The sequence below is a fragment of the Neolamprologus multifasciatus genome, chromosome 14, assembly GCF_963576455.1.
Source record: "Neolamprologus multifasciatus chromosome 14, fNeoMul1.2, whole genome shotgun sequence".
NCBI lineage: Eukaryota > Metazoa > Chordata > Actinopteri > Cichliformes > Cichlidae > Neolamprologus > Neolamprologus multifasciatus.
The window spans coordinates 29,443,065-29,459,484 of NC_140452.1; the positions used below are offsets into that span (position 1 = coordinate 29,443,065).

General features: G+C 42.0%; 1 protein-coding gene and 1 long non-coding RNA gene across 3 annotated transcripts in view; one reads left to right on the forward strand and one right to left on the reverse strand.

Moving 5' to 3' along the window:
• The window catches only part of clpb (ClpB family mitochondrial disaggregase), a 42,263-nt gene that overhangs the window by 11,291 nt on the left and 14,552 nt on the right, over positions 1-16,420 (forward strand). For both annotated transcript variants that reach the window (XM_085184455.1, XM_085184454.1), the window contains exons 5-8: positions 1,074-1,202; positions 6,037-6,134; positions 8,632-8,746; positions 13,735-13,812. In XM_085184455.1, coding sequence (XP_085040581.1) covers positions 1,074-1,202; positions 6,037-6,134; positions 8,632-8,746; positions 13,735-13,812 — 420 coding nt within the window. The remainder of the gene's footprint in view (positions 1-1,073; positions 1,203-6,036; positions 6,135-8,631; positions 8,747-13,734; positions 13,813-16,420) is intronic.
• Positions 14,797-16,020, reverse strand: LOC146504291 (uncharacterized). The gene is made up of 2 exons (XR_014877895.1): positions 15,442-16,020; positions 14,797-15,397 (listed from the first exon to the last, which is right to left on the reverse strand). It is a non-coding gene; the product is annotated as an uncharacterized LOC146504291 (long non-coding RNA).

Sequence of the window (16,420 nt, forward strand, 5' to 3'; positions counted from 1 at the left end):
CGCTTTATTGGGTTAGCTATGATTATCCCGCCTTGTCTCTCACACACACACAGATACACACACACACACACACTGCAGAGAGCTAGAGAAAAAGAGTGGGATAGATAGAGGGAGGGAAAGACTGATGAAGCAAGGGAGAAGGAAAAGAGGGATGCTCTGAAAAAAAGATGTCTAGAGATGGAGGAGAAGGAAGAAGATGCGGATGTTTGAGGGAGTGATGGAGAGAGGGAGGGATTGAAGGAAATGGGTAGGATGATGAGGGAGGGAGAGGAAGTCAGGAAATGGATGAGACAAAGTTACTGGGATAGAGAGAGCGGGGAGGGAGAAAGAGGGTGCAAGCGATGAAAGGAATTGATGGACACCGAGGAGGAGAGGAAGGAGGCGGGAAGAAAAAATAAAAATGGATGATGAAGGAGTGGCACGAGATGAGTGCTGTTATGAAAAAGAAGTAAGGAGAGAATGATAGAGTAGCTCCATTATTAGTAAGGAGCAAAGCAAGAGAGACCCTAAAACACAACTCGCATTATTGCTATTGTGTCGGACAGTTAAGCTTAAATCTGCTCAAATGAACAACTATTCCAAAGCTGGAAACAAGAAAGATAATTTTATAAAAGCACTGTTGTCTTCGTCGCACTTTCTGGAGTCTTCCATTGTCTGTGGTTAGATTATAGGAAGCTCCCCCGGATTTCGATGCTGTAACGTTTAAAGCCAAAGTAGTTTGTTATTCATTGTAATATCTTTTTCAGGTCCAGGGAGTATACGGTGTTCAGCTTCATGTAATAACTATCCTATTTGCAGCTTTGAGGAATTAATGCATTTCCTTAAATTCCTCTTAACTCTAAATTCACTAAGACTGTCTTTTCTTTTTTTTTTTTACTTTAATATTGGTGTAGAGAAGTATTTAAAATTAAGATTTAGCAGCAAATGAGTGATTTTTCCCAGCAGACTTTTTGGTTTTGTTTTTATTTTATTGTATTTTGGGAGCCAACCTGTGCATGTACTGCACAGAAAAAGCAGCTTGTGGTTCTAATTGTTCTTCCTCCTCTCTGTCTCCTCGTGTCCCCTCTCTGCAGTCTTGGTGTCCAGAGAGGACGAGTTCAGCAGCAGGCTGAGCAGCAGGGCTGGTTTCCGTGGCTGCACAGCGCTTCACTACGCTACGCTGGCCGACGACCCACGCGCTGTACGCATGCTGCTTGAGGCTGGTACGTTACCGCTCCCGAATCATTACAACCGTCCCATCACTGCCCACGGGGGGCCTCAGAGTGTCAGCGTAAGAGAAGTAAAGGTGATGACAGATGCAGCAGCCTCCATGTGTTTTGCTTTGTTGCTCTGCAGTCTGATGCCTTACAGGTGCAATTTTTAATAGAGAATATCTTAGGTATTATTAAAGTCAAATAACTGCCAAGCTGTGTGGCAGTCTCCACCTTTATTTTATATACACTCCTCAATCCTGCGCGCCCACTGTACAGTGGGCGGAGGATTTTAGTAGCTCTTACCTAGGTGAACTCAGTCTGCCTTTCCTGAGGCTACACTCTGTCAGCCTCGGCAAACACAGCTGACAGATTATAGTGTCCACTGGTGGGAGAAGTTTGAGTTGTTTGATCTCAGTTTGACAGTTTGCTTGTTTCATCTTCTGTGGAGGTGATGTTTCCAGGCAGATATTTTTCATATTTCTTTATTTAGTTAATGTATTCACATTGTAATATAATAGTTCCATATGTTAGCGTCTGCTGTTGCAGTGGCTAATGGGAATCTAAATAAATAAAGATGTTTGTAATCATACCTTTCAGTGATCTTGATAAGTCAGGTCAAATGGCACTTTAATTAAATAAAGAGGCTCTTAAATGTAAATTTGAAAATTCTTACCTGAACTGTGACACTCTGTTACAGTTGGGATTGAGTGGAAAAAAACAAAACATTTTTTGGTTCCCTTTGTCCAACTAGACAAAATCTAAACGAGTCACTATCGTTAAAAGTAGGCGGGGCAGTTAATGTTTCATTTCATGAGCAATTTTACCTTCCAAAAATGACTTAAGTGAGGTTATTTGAATAAAATGATCATTGTAATAACTTTCTTTAACTTTAATCCAGATTCACTCCCTGCCACGCTGTGGGATGTTTTCTTCTTTTAATGTTTTTTTAATTTAGAATTATAAGTCAAGTTAAATGAAATGTACATCAAATGCACTATTTTTCAAAGGTTGATGAGTAGTAATGTCCAATAATAGTGATCTTAATGTTGACCAAATCATTTGTGGTGATGGCTGCCTTTAATATTTTTTGTTGTTAATGTAATTATGGTAATCTGATATTAAATAAATGTAAATAAATCTAAAAAGATCCTGAATATATGCAAGTTTGTTTACTGACAGCTTAATTCAAGAGTAACAGTCAGTTTAAGACCTTTTTCTTTGATTATTAAACAGAATAGTTCTCATTACGTCTTTAAAGCTAAAAGCAGTTTCACCTCCACCAGCTTTTCAGATATCATCACTTGAACGCATCCCCTGCGACTGATATAAACAGCATTACAAAACTCATTTGAAATTGATTACTTCTCTGCTTCCTTTGCGCCCCCCCCCACCCCACCCCGTTACACTCACACCTGCCGTTGACTCAGCGCCACTATTACACACACGCAGACCCTGGAGGCAGAGTATCCCCCCTCTGTTTCCAGGCGAGCAGCTCTTAAACAAGCTAGGCCTCGTTGAACTGTGACCTCCTCGCAGAACATGCCCTTGGGGTAGCTCCACAAGCACAGGAAGTGTGAGTCTTTGTGTGTGGGAGTTTACATGTGTGTGTGTGACCATGTATGTTAGTGCACTCAGGCCCCCATATGATTAATTAAAGTATTCATATATTCAAGTATGATTTCATCCATCTGATATTCTTGTTTCAGTTTGTGGACGCCTTTTTTTCCTCTTTTTCTTTTTTTAAACTTGCATTGGTGAGGTTGTTGTTTGTTGTCGTCTTTTAGGTCGATTAGGCTTTTAATCTAAAAACACTCCATTTTAGGATCACTCTACGCTCAGTGAAACGCACACACGCAGATGCACAGGAGCTTGTATTAATGTCTTGTTTATGTTTATGATGGATGATGCATCTGAAGCTCTGTCAGCCTGTCTCTCCCGTCTCACCCCTGCCTCTGTAAGCACTCCGTACGCTTAAACAAATCACCTCAACTAACTCGATCAAATGTTCTGCAGACGCATTTTTGAATTAAAAAGGTAAGAAATTTCACGAAGCAGAGACATTTGTTTTAGGACAATTGGATTAAAGACGGGCTTGGTTGTCGCTCGCCCGGCTGGGCCTTTGCAGGGTTGGCGCCACCATCGCCGCCAATAGCATTTGTGGCATCACGCGCCCTCAATCACATGTTGCCGTGCATGTGTGATCCCGTGCAAATGTGAGTGTAATTAGACTTTTACAGAACTTTCTTGTGCATGTTTAATTTTTTTTCCTCCTCATACGAGCTTCCGGTATCCTTCTTTCCTTTAAGCCATTTTCCATTCGTAGCATCCAATCCATCTTTTTTTTTCTTTTTTACATCATCACAAAAAAAATCTTATGAACTGTCACAGCTTCAGGACATCTATGTGGATTTTGGTGTGTGTGTGTTCGCTATTTTTGTGCGTCATCTTCCTTTCATGTATGTACACACTGAGCCTTGTTATTTCCCTTGTGTTTGTGTTCATCTGTGTAACTCTACTAGCTGTGGGTTTGCTCTTTTGGCCTTAGCCGGCCCTCCACTCACATCTCCATCCATCACAGTCTCCAGGCCCACCCTCAGGCTTCACTTCGCCACACAGTCCCTCACCCTACCTGCAGAGGCTCTCTAGCTTCTCCCCGGGCTCCACATCGGGCCTGTGGCCAGGGGCACTGAGTAATGGACAGCTCTGTAGGTGGTAAGAGGCCAGAGGAGACACACATGCTCGCAGACGCACACAAAGACACACACACACACACGCATGCATAAAGACCAGCAGGGGCTCTCTCCCACCAGCTGCACTGAAAGAGAGGGAGGAGGAAATGGGAAAGAGGAGGGCACTCCTAATAGGCATAACTAAAGCACTCCTAATGAAGGGATCGTGTGTGTGTGTGTGTGTGTGTGTGTGTGTGTGTGTGTGTTCAGTTGGGGTTGTGTGTCTGTCTGTGTGACTGTTGTTAGTGTTGATCCTGTTATAAAGTGCTATGGCCCAGAGGGTTGGCCTGATATTAAAGCCCTAAATGATGCTATTTATTATGTCCGGTGTCGGCGCGTGTATGTGTGGTACTTTATTGCTTTTCGGCCTCATGTTTTTTTGGGGGGGAGGTTGTGGCGTATTGTCAGGATCGATGGCTTCTGAGCAGGTCACGAAATTTAGGGGTTTATCGATAATCATCACAGTGATTATTAGTCTCTGCGGCCAGTGCTCAGAGCAATAGAGCAACAATCACCTGTACTGATTACATAGTTTGTTTGCTTTTTTTTTCTGTGTTCTGAAGAAAAAGTTCAGATGGGATTTCTTGTTCGTAGTGGGCCGTACAGCATCACAGCACAGAGTACTGAAGTTACTAATGTTGTTTTCTCTTGGTGATGTTTTACTAGTAGTAACCCTTGAAGCTCTTTTCTGAACTGAGTGGTTTCGGTCATGTTTTTTTTCAGGCCTGCTTATAGAACAAATGACTGTGTGTGCATCAGAAGTTAGTGACTGTGCTCTCTGACTCAGCAGCTACGCTTGGAAAACCCCAGAAACTCTTCTTGTGGTTGTCAAGTAACGTTGTTATTGAGTTGTGTGTATAGATAGATAGATATAGTGCGGAAAGAGTGAAACTTACTTAAAAAAGTACTTTCAAATATGTAAAAGTTAACCAAAATTCAAAGTCTAGACACTTCCAAGTACTGTTTCCAACTCCTTTTTCCCCCTTACTATGTCCTATTCATGATGTCAGAGCAGGTATCCGTAATATGAGCATTTTTGGGTGTGATCACAGCAGCCTCGCCCACCTGCTATCCAAACCTGATATGAGGGACCGCACCAAATCTAAGACGGTGATTTATGTTTTATTAGTTTATTTTTTGAACTGTGAATGCAAAGCTAGTCCAAGAATAAAAATGTCACTAGAAATGAGTCCAATACATCCACTTTAAATCTGCTACAGTCAAACATGAAAACTCCTCTAAACTAATGACAAATAAAGTAACGAAGATCACAAATTTGATGGAGTAGTCATTCACCTTAAACAAGTCCCAAACCACTTCCTCCTCTAAAAAGCTGTGTGAGCTGTCTTAACATTTCATTTTCCATCCACATATTATGCCCTGAAACATTCCCACAAAGCAGAGCAGGCCATTCACCTATCATAGACCTGAACAACACATTTACATTGTTGTTGTCCCTCTTTCTTACAGTAGGGATTAAATGTTGTACTCTTGTTGTTCAAAACCAGGACAATTCAATTAGATATTACGTGGGTTTTTTTTTACAGTGTTCTTACAGTCACTTGTTCACACGGAGGCATGTGTGTGTTGAGTTTACTCTGGTTAGTGAGTGGTAGCACAGGTCAGGGCAGAAGGCACTGCTAACCACCCGCACTGACAAGCACAGCACTGTTCAGCCCAGGCTGGCACACTTCACTCGTGCTGTGATATTATCTCCTCATTCCTCTGTGAAATGTGTCATCCACTTGATCCTGCTGTGTGTGGGTGTGTTTGTCCCAGTGGCTCCAACCTGCAGTGAGTATGTATAGATCATATATAATAGTCCAGGGTGTTGGTGTGCAGTTGTACGGTTATTGGCACGCGTTGCAGATATGAAACCCCCTACAGATGCATTGCATCCTCCCTCTGCTTCACTGCAATGACCTCTGATCCTTGTGACCTCTCACCCCTAGCCCAGCTTTTTCGATTGACGATAGACCCTCCTGCCGAGGGAAGTCTGTGCATATTGTTGTAGTAGTACATTCCCCCCCCCCCCCCCCCCCGAAACCTATGCTGATTTGGTTTTAGTTTATGTCATTCTCTAACTATAAAATTTGTTTGCTCCTGTCATACAGGTGCCAGCCCCCTGCAGACCAATGGTGTGGGACACACAGCACGGGCCTATGCTAAGGAGGGAGAAGTGAGCACTTTGCTGCAGGAGTGGGAGGGCAAGGTATAACACATAAAGGATATGCAAAGCTGCATAACTGCAAAAAACCCTCCTTTTTGGTTCCCCGATGTGGATTAACAGCAGTTAGGTCATTAAAAAAACCAAACAGTGCCATGCTTCCAGATGTAGTTGTTTTCTTTAGCCTGGTGTGAACAGCTCAGCACATTTCTTGCACACAGGCCGACGCTCCACAGGAGGTCTGCGTCAGTCCGCTTTGTGACTGACAGGTGCTTTGAATATTAAAGTTGTGAAAGCTGGTGGAGGTTAACTGGGGTTAAAAACACGCAACAAAGCTGCGTCATTGATCGGCGCATGTCATGACATGAGAGACTGGCTAAAGTGTGTTTAAGCGAGTTTTCTGGTGTATGTATGAAAAAGTCTTGGATGTTTCATAATGTAAAATAGAAGCTCACATCATTTACATCTCTGAATTATCAGAATCGGCTTTATTGTCCAAGTATGAGGAGACATACAAGGAACCGGGGTCTTTTTTTCTTTCCATAAGTGCAAACAGTCAGTTGTGTTAATCTTCTGAAACATGATAATGAAAAGTGCTTTACTCGAACTATAACGCATCTCATCGTTGGGATGTTTTTACTCTGACTCCAACAGTGAAGTCAAACTCTTTGGCAAAGAGTTTCAGGGGTTTTTTGTTTGTTTTTGTTCTTTAAGACATAATTGTGACGTGAAAAATGTGGTTTGATATTGTTTGGAAAGTTTGGCAGTGCTGAGATTTCATGGCTTCTGCTCGTCACTGCTCAGCTCTTGGTATTTCACAGGTGTGTAGCGGTAGACGTGAGGTCTGGCTTTTTCTTAAATAAAACTCGAGTTATCCGTAGTTATCTACCGACTTGACAGCAGGCTGGAGCTAAGCAAGATGGAGAGAGAGAATAAACAGCCTGGCTCCACTGCAGGGTAAAGACCTGGAGTCTAAGGAGACAAAGAGAGGAGGATAAATGAGTCGTGGGGTGGCTGAGAGAAAGGAGGAGAAACCAGGGGGTGTGAGCAACGCTAAAACAATAGACAGAAGAAGGAGAGGAGGTGGAGAGATCAAGCTAAATCAGCAGAGGAGAGGAAATGGGTGTCAGAGAAATGGAGGTAGTCTGATAAAGAGGAGAGAGACGGGAAAGCAGATAGCTGCTTCAAAGTGGAAAATATGTTTCTAAAGTGTCCGGTGAAGGTAGCGTTACAGTAGTGAGATATTTAAGATGATAGAAACACATTTTAAATGTTTCATTTCACAGTTTAAGAAGTATGGCTCCTCATCCTTGAAGAATATTGTATTTATTTTGCAGATTTTCTTCCATAATTAATTACATAATCACATTTTCGACAATCAGTAAACAGTTCTGTTTATTTACTGAAACTTGCCTGTTTCATATTTGCAATTAAATTAAAAAGGTAGATGATAACTTTTCATGTTTGACATTTTCATAATAGCATTTCTATTGGGTTAATTAAACGTGTAAAGGCTAAAATCATATTTATCCCACAAAGATTTTACAGCCATACACACATTACAGTTTCTGCTGTTAGACTCTTAAATAAGAAATAATTCCACAAAGAAAAACCTTCAACCTAGAAATGAAAAAGAAACTGATGTAGTTGTATCTATATGAGATTCTTATTTAGAGTTTTTTTCAATTATATTCAGGGATACCTGGTAACGGTAATAGCAGATACACTTATTTAACTCCTTGTTAACATAATTATTTGATCAGCCAATCATAATGCAGAAGCTCAATGCCTTTAGCCATGTCAAGAGGACCTGCTGAAGTTCAAAATAAGCATCAGAATGAGGAAGAAAGGGGATTTAGGTGACTGTGAATGTGGTGTTGTTGTTGGTGTCAGAGAGGATTGATGGAATTGATGATCTACTGCGAATTTTTTTCCCCACATACATGTTTGGGGTTCAAGTCGTCCAAAAAAGAGAAAATATCCAGTGAGCATCAGCTCTCTGTTAGAAAATACCAAAGGCCAGACTGCGTTGAGCTGATGGGAATGCAAGAGTAACTCAAATAACCATTCTTTACAAGAGAGGCGTGCAGAAGAACATCTATGAATGTACATACGTTGAACCTTGAAACCCATTGATGGGCTATAGCAGCAGAATACCAGCCTGGGTGCTGCTAGCGTCTGCTAAGAACAGGAAACTGAGGCTACATTTCACACTGGATCACCAATACAGCAATAGAAAATTAGAAGAACAATGCCTGGTCTGGTTTTCTCAGACCAGACGCAAAAAGGGTCTTAAGGAGTTTAAGATATTTAATTCATGCTTTCATAATGAAGATCCCCAAGTTTGCACAAAGGAGAAAATTAATAACAGTAACAACGTGAGCAGAAAAAGTGACATGCCCCACTGGCTAAGAGGCGATGATAGAGAGATGGAGAGGGACAGAAGCACAGCCTTTGTTTGTTTAAGAGCTGCTTATTCATTTTCACTCCCTTCTCTTCCAGATTCATTCACTCTCTTCTCCTTTTCTTTATCTCCACCTAGTTTCTGGAGTTACAGGCTCGGCGAGAGGCAGAGGAAAGGAGGAGGTTCCCCCTGGAGAGGAGGCTGAAGGAGCACATCATTGGACAGGAGGGGGCCATCAATACAGTGGCTTCAGGTAAATACACAAAAATACAAAACATCACTGCCTTTGTTTCACTTTTCTTTGTTTCCTTCAACATATTTACGTCGAGGAGGGCGACTCCTCTTACATCTTTCTCCTGTTCTCCTGCCTTCTCCACCAGCAGTAGGCGGGTTCGTACAGACCTGCGGAGGCTGTAATTGGTTAATTGTGATGAATGAGCTGTCTGTCAGGCGTACACAGGTGCTGTGTGCGTGTGTGTGTGTGTGTGTGTGTATTTGTGCGTGACAGCTGAAGAGGCCAGGCTTGGAGCCGCCAGTTAACACGATTACAGAGAGAGGAGACATACTACAGACCCCCCCTTCTCCTCCTCCTCGTTTCTCTCCAGCTTTCTGCTCGCCCCCCTCTGTCTCTGTTCTTCTCTTTCTCCATCATCTCTATCTCTGGGTCTCTTGTTTTTGATCTCCATCTCTCTCCTTCACTCTCCTGTCCTTTCCTTCTTCCTCTTTGAAACATTAATGCACCTCCTGAATCTCCACTGTTTGTCCTCAAACACTACTGTTGGGGATGGGCAAACAGATGTAAACAAGAGAGGATGGGATGGGCGAAAGAATAAAAAAAAAATATAAAACCAAAAGATACAGGGACAAAGATGGGAGAATACAGGGAAATATCTGAGAACCAGAAAGCTTGTAGCTCTGACAGAAAGACAGAGTGTGTTTAGTGCTTAGAGGAAGGGAGGGAGGATGAGTTAGAGCACAATAACACAACCGACAGTAAAGAGCTGATATTACACCAGGCATCCATGGAGGCCATGTACTGTATTGATCTGCAGATGAGTTTGGGGGGGGGGGGGGGGTTGTGAAAGGGTTCTGCAGCAGGGAGAGAGGCTGTGTGTTACTTTTATGATGTTGGACATTTTCTGTTTTAGATTTGTGAAAATAATTAACTCATTCCCAAAGCTAGAAACTGATATTACAGTCTATAACACATTAGAGAGAGCAAATACTGCAGAGTTTATAACCAACAAGGGAACAACTTTCATCCCTCTCCAGACCTCCGTAACTCTAATACTTCATCAAAAAAACAACACAAACTACAGATATGAGACAAACTACAGAGCTGTCTATAAAACTAAAGACAGTAGTTGTTACAAGTGTCAGAAGGGGAGGATAGTCGTGGGACTTGTAGTCTTTGGCAAGGCAATGAATGACTGTTGTTATCGCAAAAGCCGTACAAGACATCACCACAGAGAAATAGGAACAGCTTATTGATCTGTGTAGTGATTGATCTGTGTATTGTAGTGAATATATATCACACAACCACACACAGGGGAAAAAAAACACTCAGAGACAGATACAGAACCTACTAGAGCACACATCATCTCATGTGCAGCTACAGTTTGTAAAGGTGAGCCGAGCAGAAATCAGTCAAACTCTTGTCAGGAGGAGGGAAGTAGATATTTAGAGATGAGGAGATGACTCAGGAAAGAGAGATGCACTGCAGATAAGAAGATAAATGGGAGAAGGATGTAGAGATAAAGAGTGACCAGGCTATGTGTCTGCAAATACACGCCATATCCAACATTTTAATGCGCAGTTACTGGTTAAAAATGTAGAACTTTCATGATTAATCAGAAAGCAATTTTAGGATTAACCCAGGGTTTTCTGTATTACTGTAGTACATCACCATGGTAACCTATGATGCAAACCTAACCTGCACTGGAACGAGTTATGGTCATGATTAGTGATCAACAGTTTCAAGAAGCTTCAAATGGGCTAAACTTTATTGATATGGTAAATCTTGTCCAGTCTTGCTTAAAGATCAACACACACACATTCGTACAGCACTTTTAGTACGAAACCACTGTGCAGTACTTTTCCTGTTACACGCTCATTCTGCTGTGCTGCTCTTAGTCTTCTTATATTTTTCACATATTAGTTTTATCTCCCTTTTTGTAAAAATCTGCCGCCAGAGCACAACTCCATGTTTCTGGTTGGTCATACACTGCTAATAGTGGTGTTTCAAGTGTTTGTCGTGAGACTGGGATAGGCTGGGTTAACTTATTGAGTTGATAACCACTGTGCGACCGCTTCGCCTGAGTAAGTGAAGCCTGATAATGGCAGGATATCCCGGGTGCGTTGGACTTGCTTCGTAGAAGTGATTGCAACGTTCCCAACTGTTCCAGCCAGAAACGTTTGTTGTATATCGTTCCCATTTTAAAAATATTATAACTAAAGAAAAAATGACAAAGATAACTTTAAACTTCCCACTCTATGATATAATTATGTGAAACACACAAAAAAGAAACTGGAAACATATTTATCTGTTTATTGTTTTTGTTTTTTCTATCTGCTCATCCTGTTCTTTTTTGTTTCAGCTCAAGTTATCTTATTGCACTGTAACATTTCAGGAGTGAAAGGGGCAGAAAAGTTTGGCAGTTTGATAGATGAACTGATTATTTTTTTGCAAAATTTTGCAGCTCAAAAATTGAAGAAAAACTGAGACGTGGTTTTCTTTCCCTTTCTTTCTTTTTTTTTTTTCCTTTTTTTCCCCGATGCGATGTCTTCAAAACGTCTGTTTTCACCTGAACTCCTCATGACGAACAGCTGGCCTGCAGCAAGACACAAAGTAGAAATACGCACACACACACACAAACACACAAACACACACAGGAAGGAGGTTAGATTGATCCAGGTTTAGCTCTCAGGGCTAAGAGTTATTGAAGAGAATCATCCCTCTGTAATCATGTTAGAGCCAACCAGACCTGCCCAATACACACTGCACTGAGAGTGTGTGTGCGTGTGTTTGTGTGTGTGTGTGTATGCATGTGAGAGAGAGAAAGACTGAGTGAGAGAGCTTTCATTTGTTTTGTGTCTCCTTCCTTTCCTTGTTGTTGTCAGGGTCCTTTGAGAAATGTCAATGTGCCCTTCTGTCAGAGTCGGTCTCAATCAGCTAAAACACGCACAACCACACAGAAGGTTACGCTGTCATTCACACAGCCATTGATAAAGCAGACAGAGCTTTGGAGCCCCTCTTGTCACTGTTCATCTCTGTGTCCATCTCTGACACACTTGTTTGTTTCTCTCCCTCATTCTCTATCTCCTTATCTCCATCACTCCTCTCTTAACCCCTCTGTATCGTCTTCTACATCTTTACTCCTCTTTCCTCTCCTTATCTGAGTTCCTCCCTCTGCTTCCCTGTGTTGCATTTCTCTCTGCCTCCCTCATTTGGCCCCTCCTCCTCCTCTCCTGCCAAGAATCTGCTTTTTATGATTATTAGCTATTAGTTGCTACTTTAACACTCACATGTCATATCTGTTGTATATTTTTTCAGCTGCAAGAGATTACAACAGCTGAACAGGAGGGGAGTTGTTATCCTGGTGTAGGAGGACACGAAAAACACGAAACCTAAACATTTGGTCTGTGTTTTTGTCTTGCAGCTGATTAAGATGAGTGTCTTGAACTGCATTGCTCACACTTTTATCCTGGGACTTTGTGGGATTTTACCATAGAGGGTGTATAAAAACAATGGACATAGGTCTGAAAGGAAGTGTGTTAAATTTGCATTCTTTCTTATGGCCAGCAGGGGACGACTCTTCAGTGTGCACAAAGAAGTCAGTTTGTATTGGAAGTGATACCACTGCTCCCATGATTTCTAACCTCAGCTGATTTCTAAGCATATTGCAGATGAGTTACAGTAAAAGAAAAGAAAATAATAATAATTGTCAGAATTGTTGCTATGACTGAGTAGGCAGGGTCTTGGGTTTTGACTTACTACCAAAACCAAAAGACATTCCTCTGAACATGGTCAGGTACAAGGACAGAAATGAACATCTGTGAAAAAACAGCCGATATCTGAAGAAATTTGAAAACCTGGAGAACTGTTGTTCGAGAACACTAGGAAGCAAAATATAAAGAAATGAAGGCGGTCTCAAAACGTTTGCACAGTGCTGTGTGTGCTACAACACAAAAACCTGTAGTTTCAAATTTCACACTTGACCGAAGTAGCATCACATACATGCACTCTACCATCTTAATGTGATTTTGTTTTCATTATATTTACATCCTTTCTTTCAGAGGATAAACTGGCCTCCTGCCACATTATAAAGATAACTGCAGAATTTCTTCTGGCCACAACTCTACTGAGAGATCTTGAGGTCATATTTGTGATATATCAGGACCTGTGTATCTTTTGTACCCACTTTTTTAAAAAAGGTGCTTCAAAGGGCCAATACACTGCGAAGCTGCTCTAAAAAATGTATTTCCAGTTAGTCTGCATTGTAAGTGACCTAACATCTAAACCAAATGCCACAAAAACACAAAAACGAAAAGCCTCAGCTGCTCAGGGGGAACCGAACCGGGACTTTTTTCCTCGGGGCAGGAGTAGTGCTAACCATCGATCCACCGGCTTTGGTCCTGTTGACTCTCTCAACAGGTTCTAACTTGGATGAGTTTGTGCTAGTGTCTGCTTCTTCGTTGAGTGGCTGAAACCACGGCCAAATACACTCTTTACTCCCCTCGAATCCACCTCATCATCTTGTCTTTGTGTATGTGTGCTAGTGTGGTTGCTGGGGTGATGGCAGGGATGGGTAGGCACTCCTCTTTAAGCAGGCCTGTGTGTCCGTGTGTGTGTGAGAGGCTGCGATCTATGCTAAACTGATTTCACCATGGCCGCGCCAGAGAGGCTAACACAATTACCGCTGGCTAATGGCCCCACTGACTGAGGGGGGAGGAGAGGCATCGTGGGTAGTTTTCTGGAGGTCTCTCATCTTGCTCTCTTGCTCTGTTTTCTCTCTTCTTCCTCTTTTTATTTATTTTTCTTTTTTTTCCTCCACCAACCGTCTCTGACCCTTTCCTCATCCCTGCTCTCTCACACTTTTATCTTAGTTTCTGGGATGCCCGTCGTCCCCGGGGCAGCTTGGTTCAGATTGGTTAAACTTAGCACAAAAGCAAAGTCAACAAATGCAAATAACTGAAATAATGGGCTCCCTTTGTTTCTCTCCCTGTCTCTGTGCTCTGTAGCCATCAGGAGAAAGGAGAACGGCTGGTACGATGAAGAACATCCCCTCGTATTCCTCTTCCTGGGCTCATCGGGAATCGGTAATTCACTGTCTCTTCTGTCACACCCAACCCAACGCTTCAGTTCTGAAAGCGTGTGAAAGAAAAACTCTTCAGCCTCCTTGAAGCAGCAGCCAAAATAAACAGACTGCTTGAATACGTTAAGTTTGTTGACGCATGTAGAGTGTACTCAAACAAATTAATTCAGCAGTTTAATTTAATCACGCTGAAAAGAAACAGAGTACAGTGAACTGCGGAAGCACTCGTCACTTTGTAAACTGTAAACACAGATCAGAGCTAGCTTGTATGCAGTAAATGTGTTTGTCATCAGTGTTTCAAGAATGATGCTCAGGAGGATTCATCTGATGGTAAATGTTTAAAATGCCCCGTACAACAGGTTTAATATAAAGGAACAAAGAGAAAGCAATCATTGATTAACAAATATCTCAGTCAGTCAGAAACTTCTGTTGAAAGTTGCTCAACAGAGCTAGTTTGTCACCTAAAGGTCGTCTTGTTCAGGTTTTAAGCCACGTTAAGGATGTAAGGATTGGTGTGTCTGTAGGTTTGCTAGTCCAGGCTCAAATATCTCAAGTTGTTGGATGGATTTATGTGAAACTTTGTATAGACAGTCATGTTTCCCAGAGGATGAATCTTTCTCCCTTTACTGATCCCGTGACTTTACCTCCCATGTCACCAGCTGTTCAGAGTGCTGGGTTTATTTGCCAACCCCCCCCCCCCCCCCCTCCAAAAAACAATACTTCCTGAAGTTTCAGCTGTGCCTTGTATAAAATGATGATTCGCAGCATGCTAACATGCTGAACTAAGACAATGAATACAGTAACATTATATGGATTATAGTATTAAGTATTGAGAGTAGGGCTGGGCGATATGGCCTAAAATCCATATCGCGATATAATTTGAAGCACGTGCGGTAACGATATATATCGCGATATATTATTTTCTTCTGTATAACGTATTTTCCACACTATAAGGCACACTTAAAATCCTTTAATTTTCTCAAAAATCGAGTGTGCCTTATGTATGAATTCTGGTTGTGCTTACTGACCTCGAACCGATTTGGGCGTGCAGAAATCTGTTAAAAAATGTTTTGATGGATTGTCAGAGCATTACGGCTGCCGTAGTGAGGAGCTTCGCGGAGTAATTGGGTCCAAAACTCCGTCCACTTCAGGTCCCAAAGTCAAACGAACACTGAGAGTTAAAAACAGTCTAAATTATTTCATCTTTAATAAAATCATCAGCGTTGCTGCTTTACCAGGTGTAATAATTAAGATTAACAACCAGGCATCCATGAAAACAGAATTTATTAAATTTAACGGAGTTAGAAGTTAACATGAAGTTAGCTCGCTAGTTTCCACCTAAAAATGACACACCATGTTCTGACTGAGAGATTAACACGTACAGCTCTGCTACCACTTCCAACATAAATGAAGACAGAAACTAAACAGCAGTGGCATTTGCAGGGTTACTGAAGTTGGACTACCTGGTATATAATGTTGTGCTACGTGGTTGCTAGCGACACAGCTATGTTAGCATAACATTAGCACAGTGAAGCTGGTGGATGAACTCCAACTTTTTTTCCACTCGATAAAAGTTAACGTGAGGGATTCTGGTGGTCAGGGACAAATGCAATCGCATAGCAGGATGCTATACACGGGCCAACTTCAGTCAGGAGAACAACTGAGATTATTCATCCACAATACAAGGTAGTTATTAATGTACTGCAACAATATGGGAATAGAACAGCTACGAGAGAATTCAACATTAATGAATCAATGTTATGGAAGTGAAGCAGAGTTTTTGGCTTTCAGTGCTTCATCTCTTTGCTATGTCTGTCGCCCGGCATAATTTGCAGATGATAATGGTTGTAGCCGCTGCGATGCTTTCGAACAAAACAGGCGCAGCTTGATGACATCATCAACATGCGTTATCGCGATAGAGCGGTATAGTCAAAATCTCTATTGTTGGCCAAATTTATATCGTATATCGTTTATATCGCCCACCCCTAATTGAGACATACTTCTCAATCTTTGAATTCTGGCGCTCTCCGTCGCATTGCCTAAGGTTTATAAAATCACACACCTAGCCATGAAGGCTGCCTTTACAAACATTTGTGAAAGAATGACAGAGCTCACTGAATTCCAGTGTAGTCCTGTAAAAGGATGCCACTTGAGCTCTAAGTGATTTTACTGCAGAGTGGAAGTGTTTAGGAACCACAGGAACTCAGCCACGAGTTGTGGCTGAGCTGTTGCTCAAGAGGTAAAGCAGGTCATCCACTAACTGGACGTTTGGTGGCTTGATCCCCTGGCTGCTCCAGTCTGCAGTTTATCATATCGTGGGCTGTTGTCATGAAACTGACTGATTTGTTTGGAAATGTGACAGGAAACAGCAGTTTGACAGTTTAAAACACAATCAGCTTGATGAGCGCCACAGCTGGCAAATTAGTGCATGGGTGGGACTAACGGTGTCATCAGGCTGTATGTGATTGGTTAGGGAAAACTGAATCCCCCTGATGAAGAGGAAGAAACGTTAGACTGAAGATGGAAACACAGCATGGCACTGTTTGGCACTGTTTAGAACAAACTCATTTTGAGTTGGGCAGTTTTGATATGTGGATGGCAACTTTGAGCTC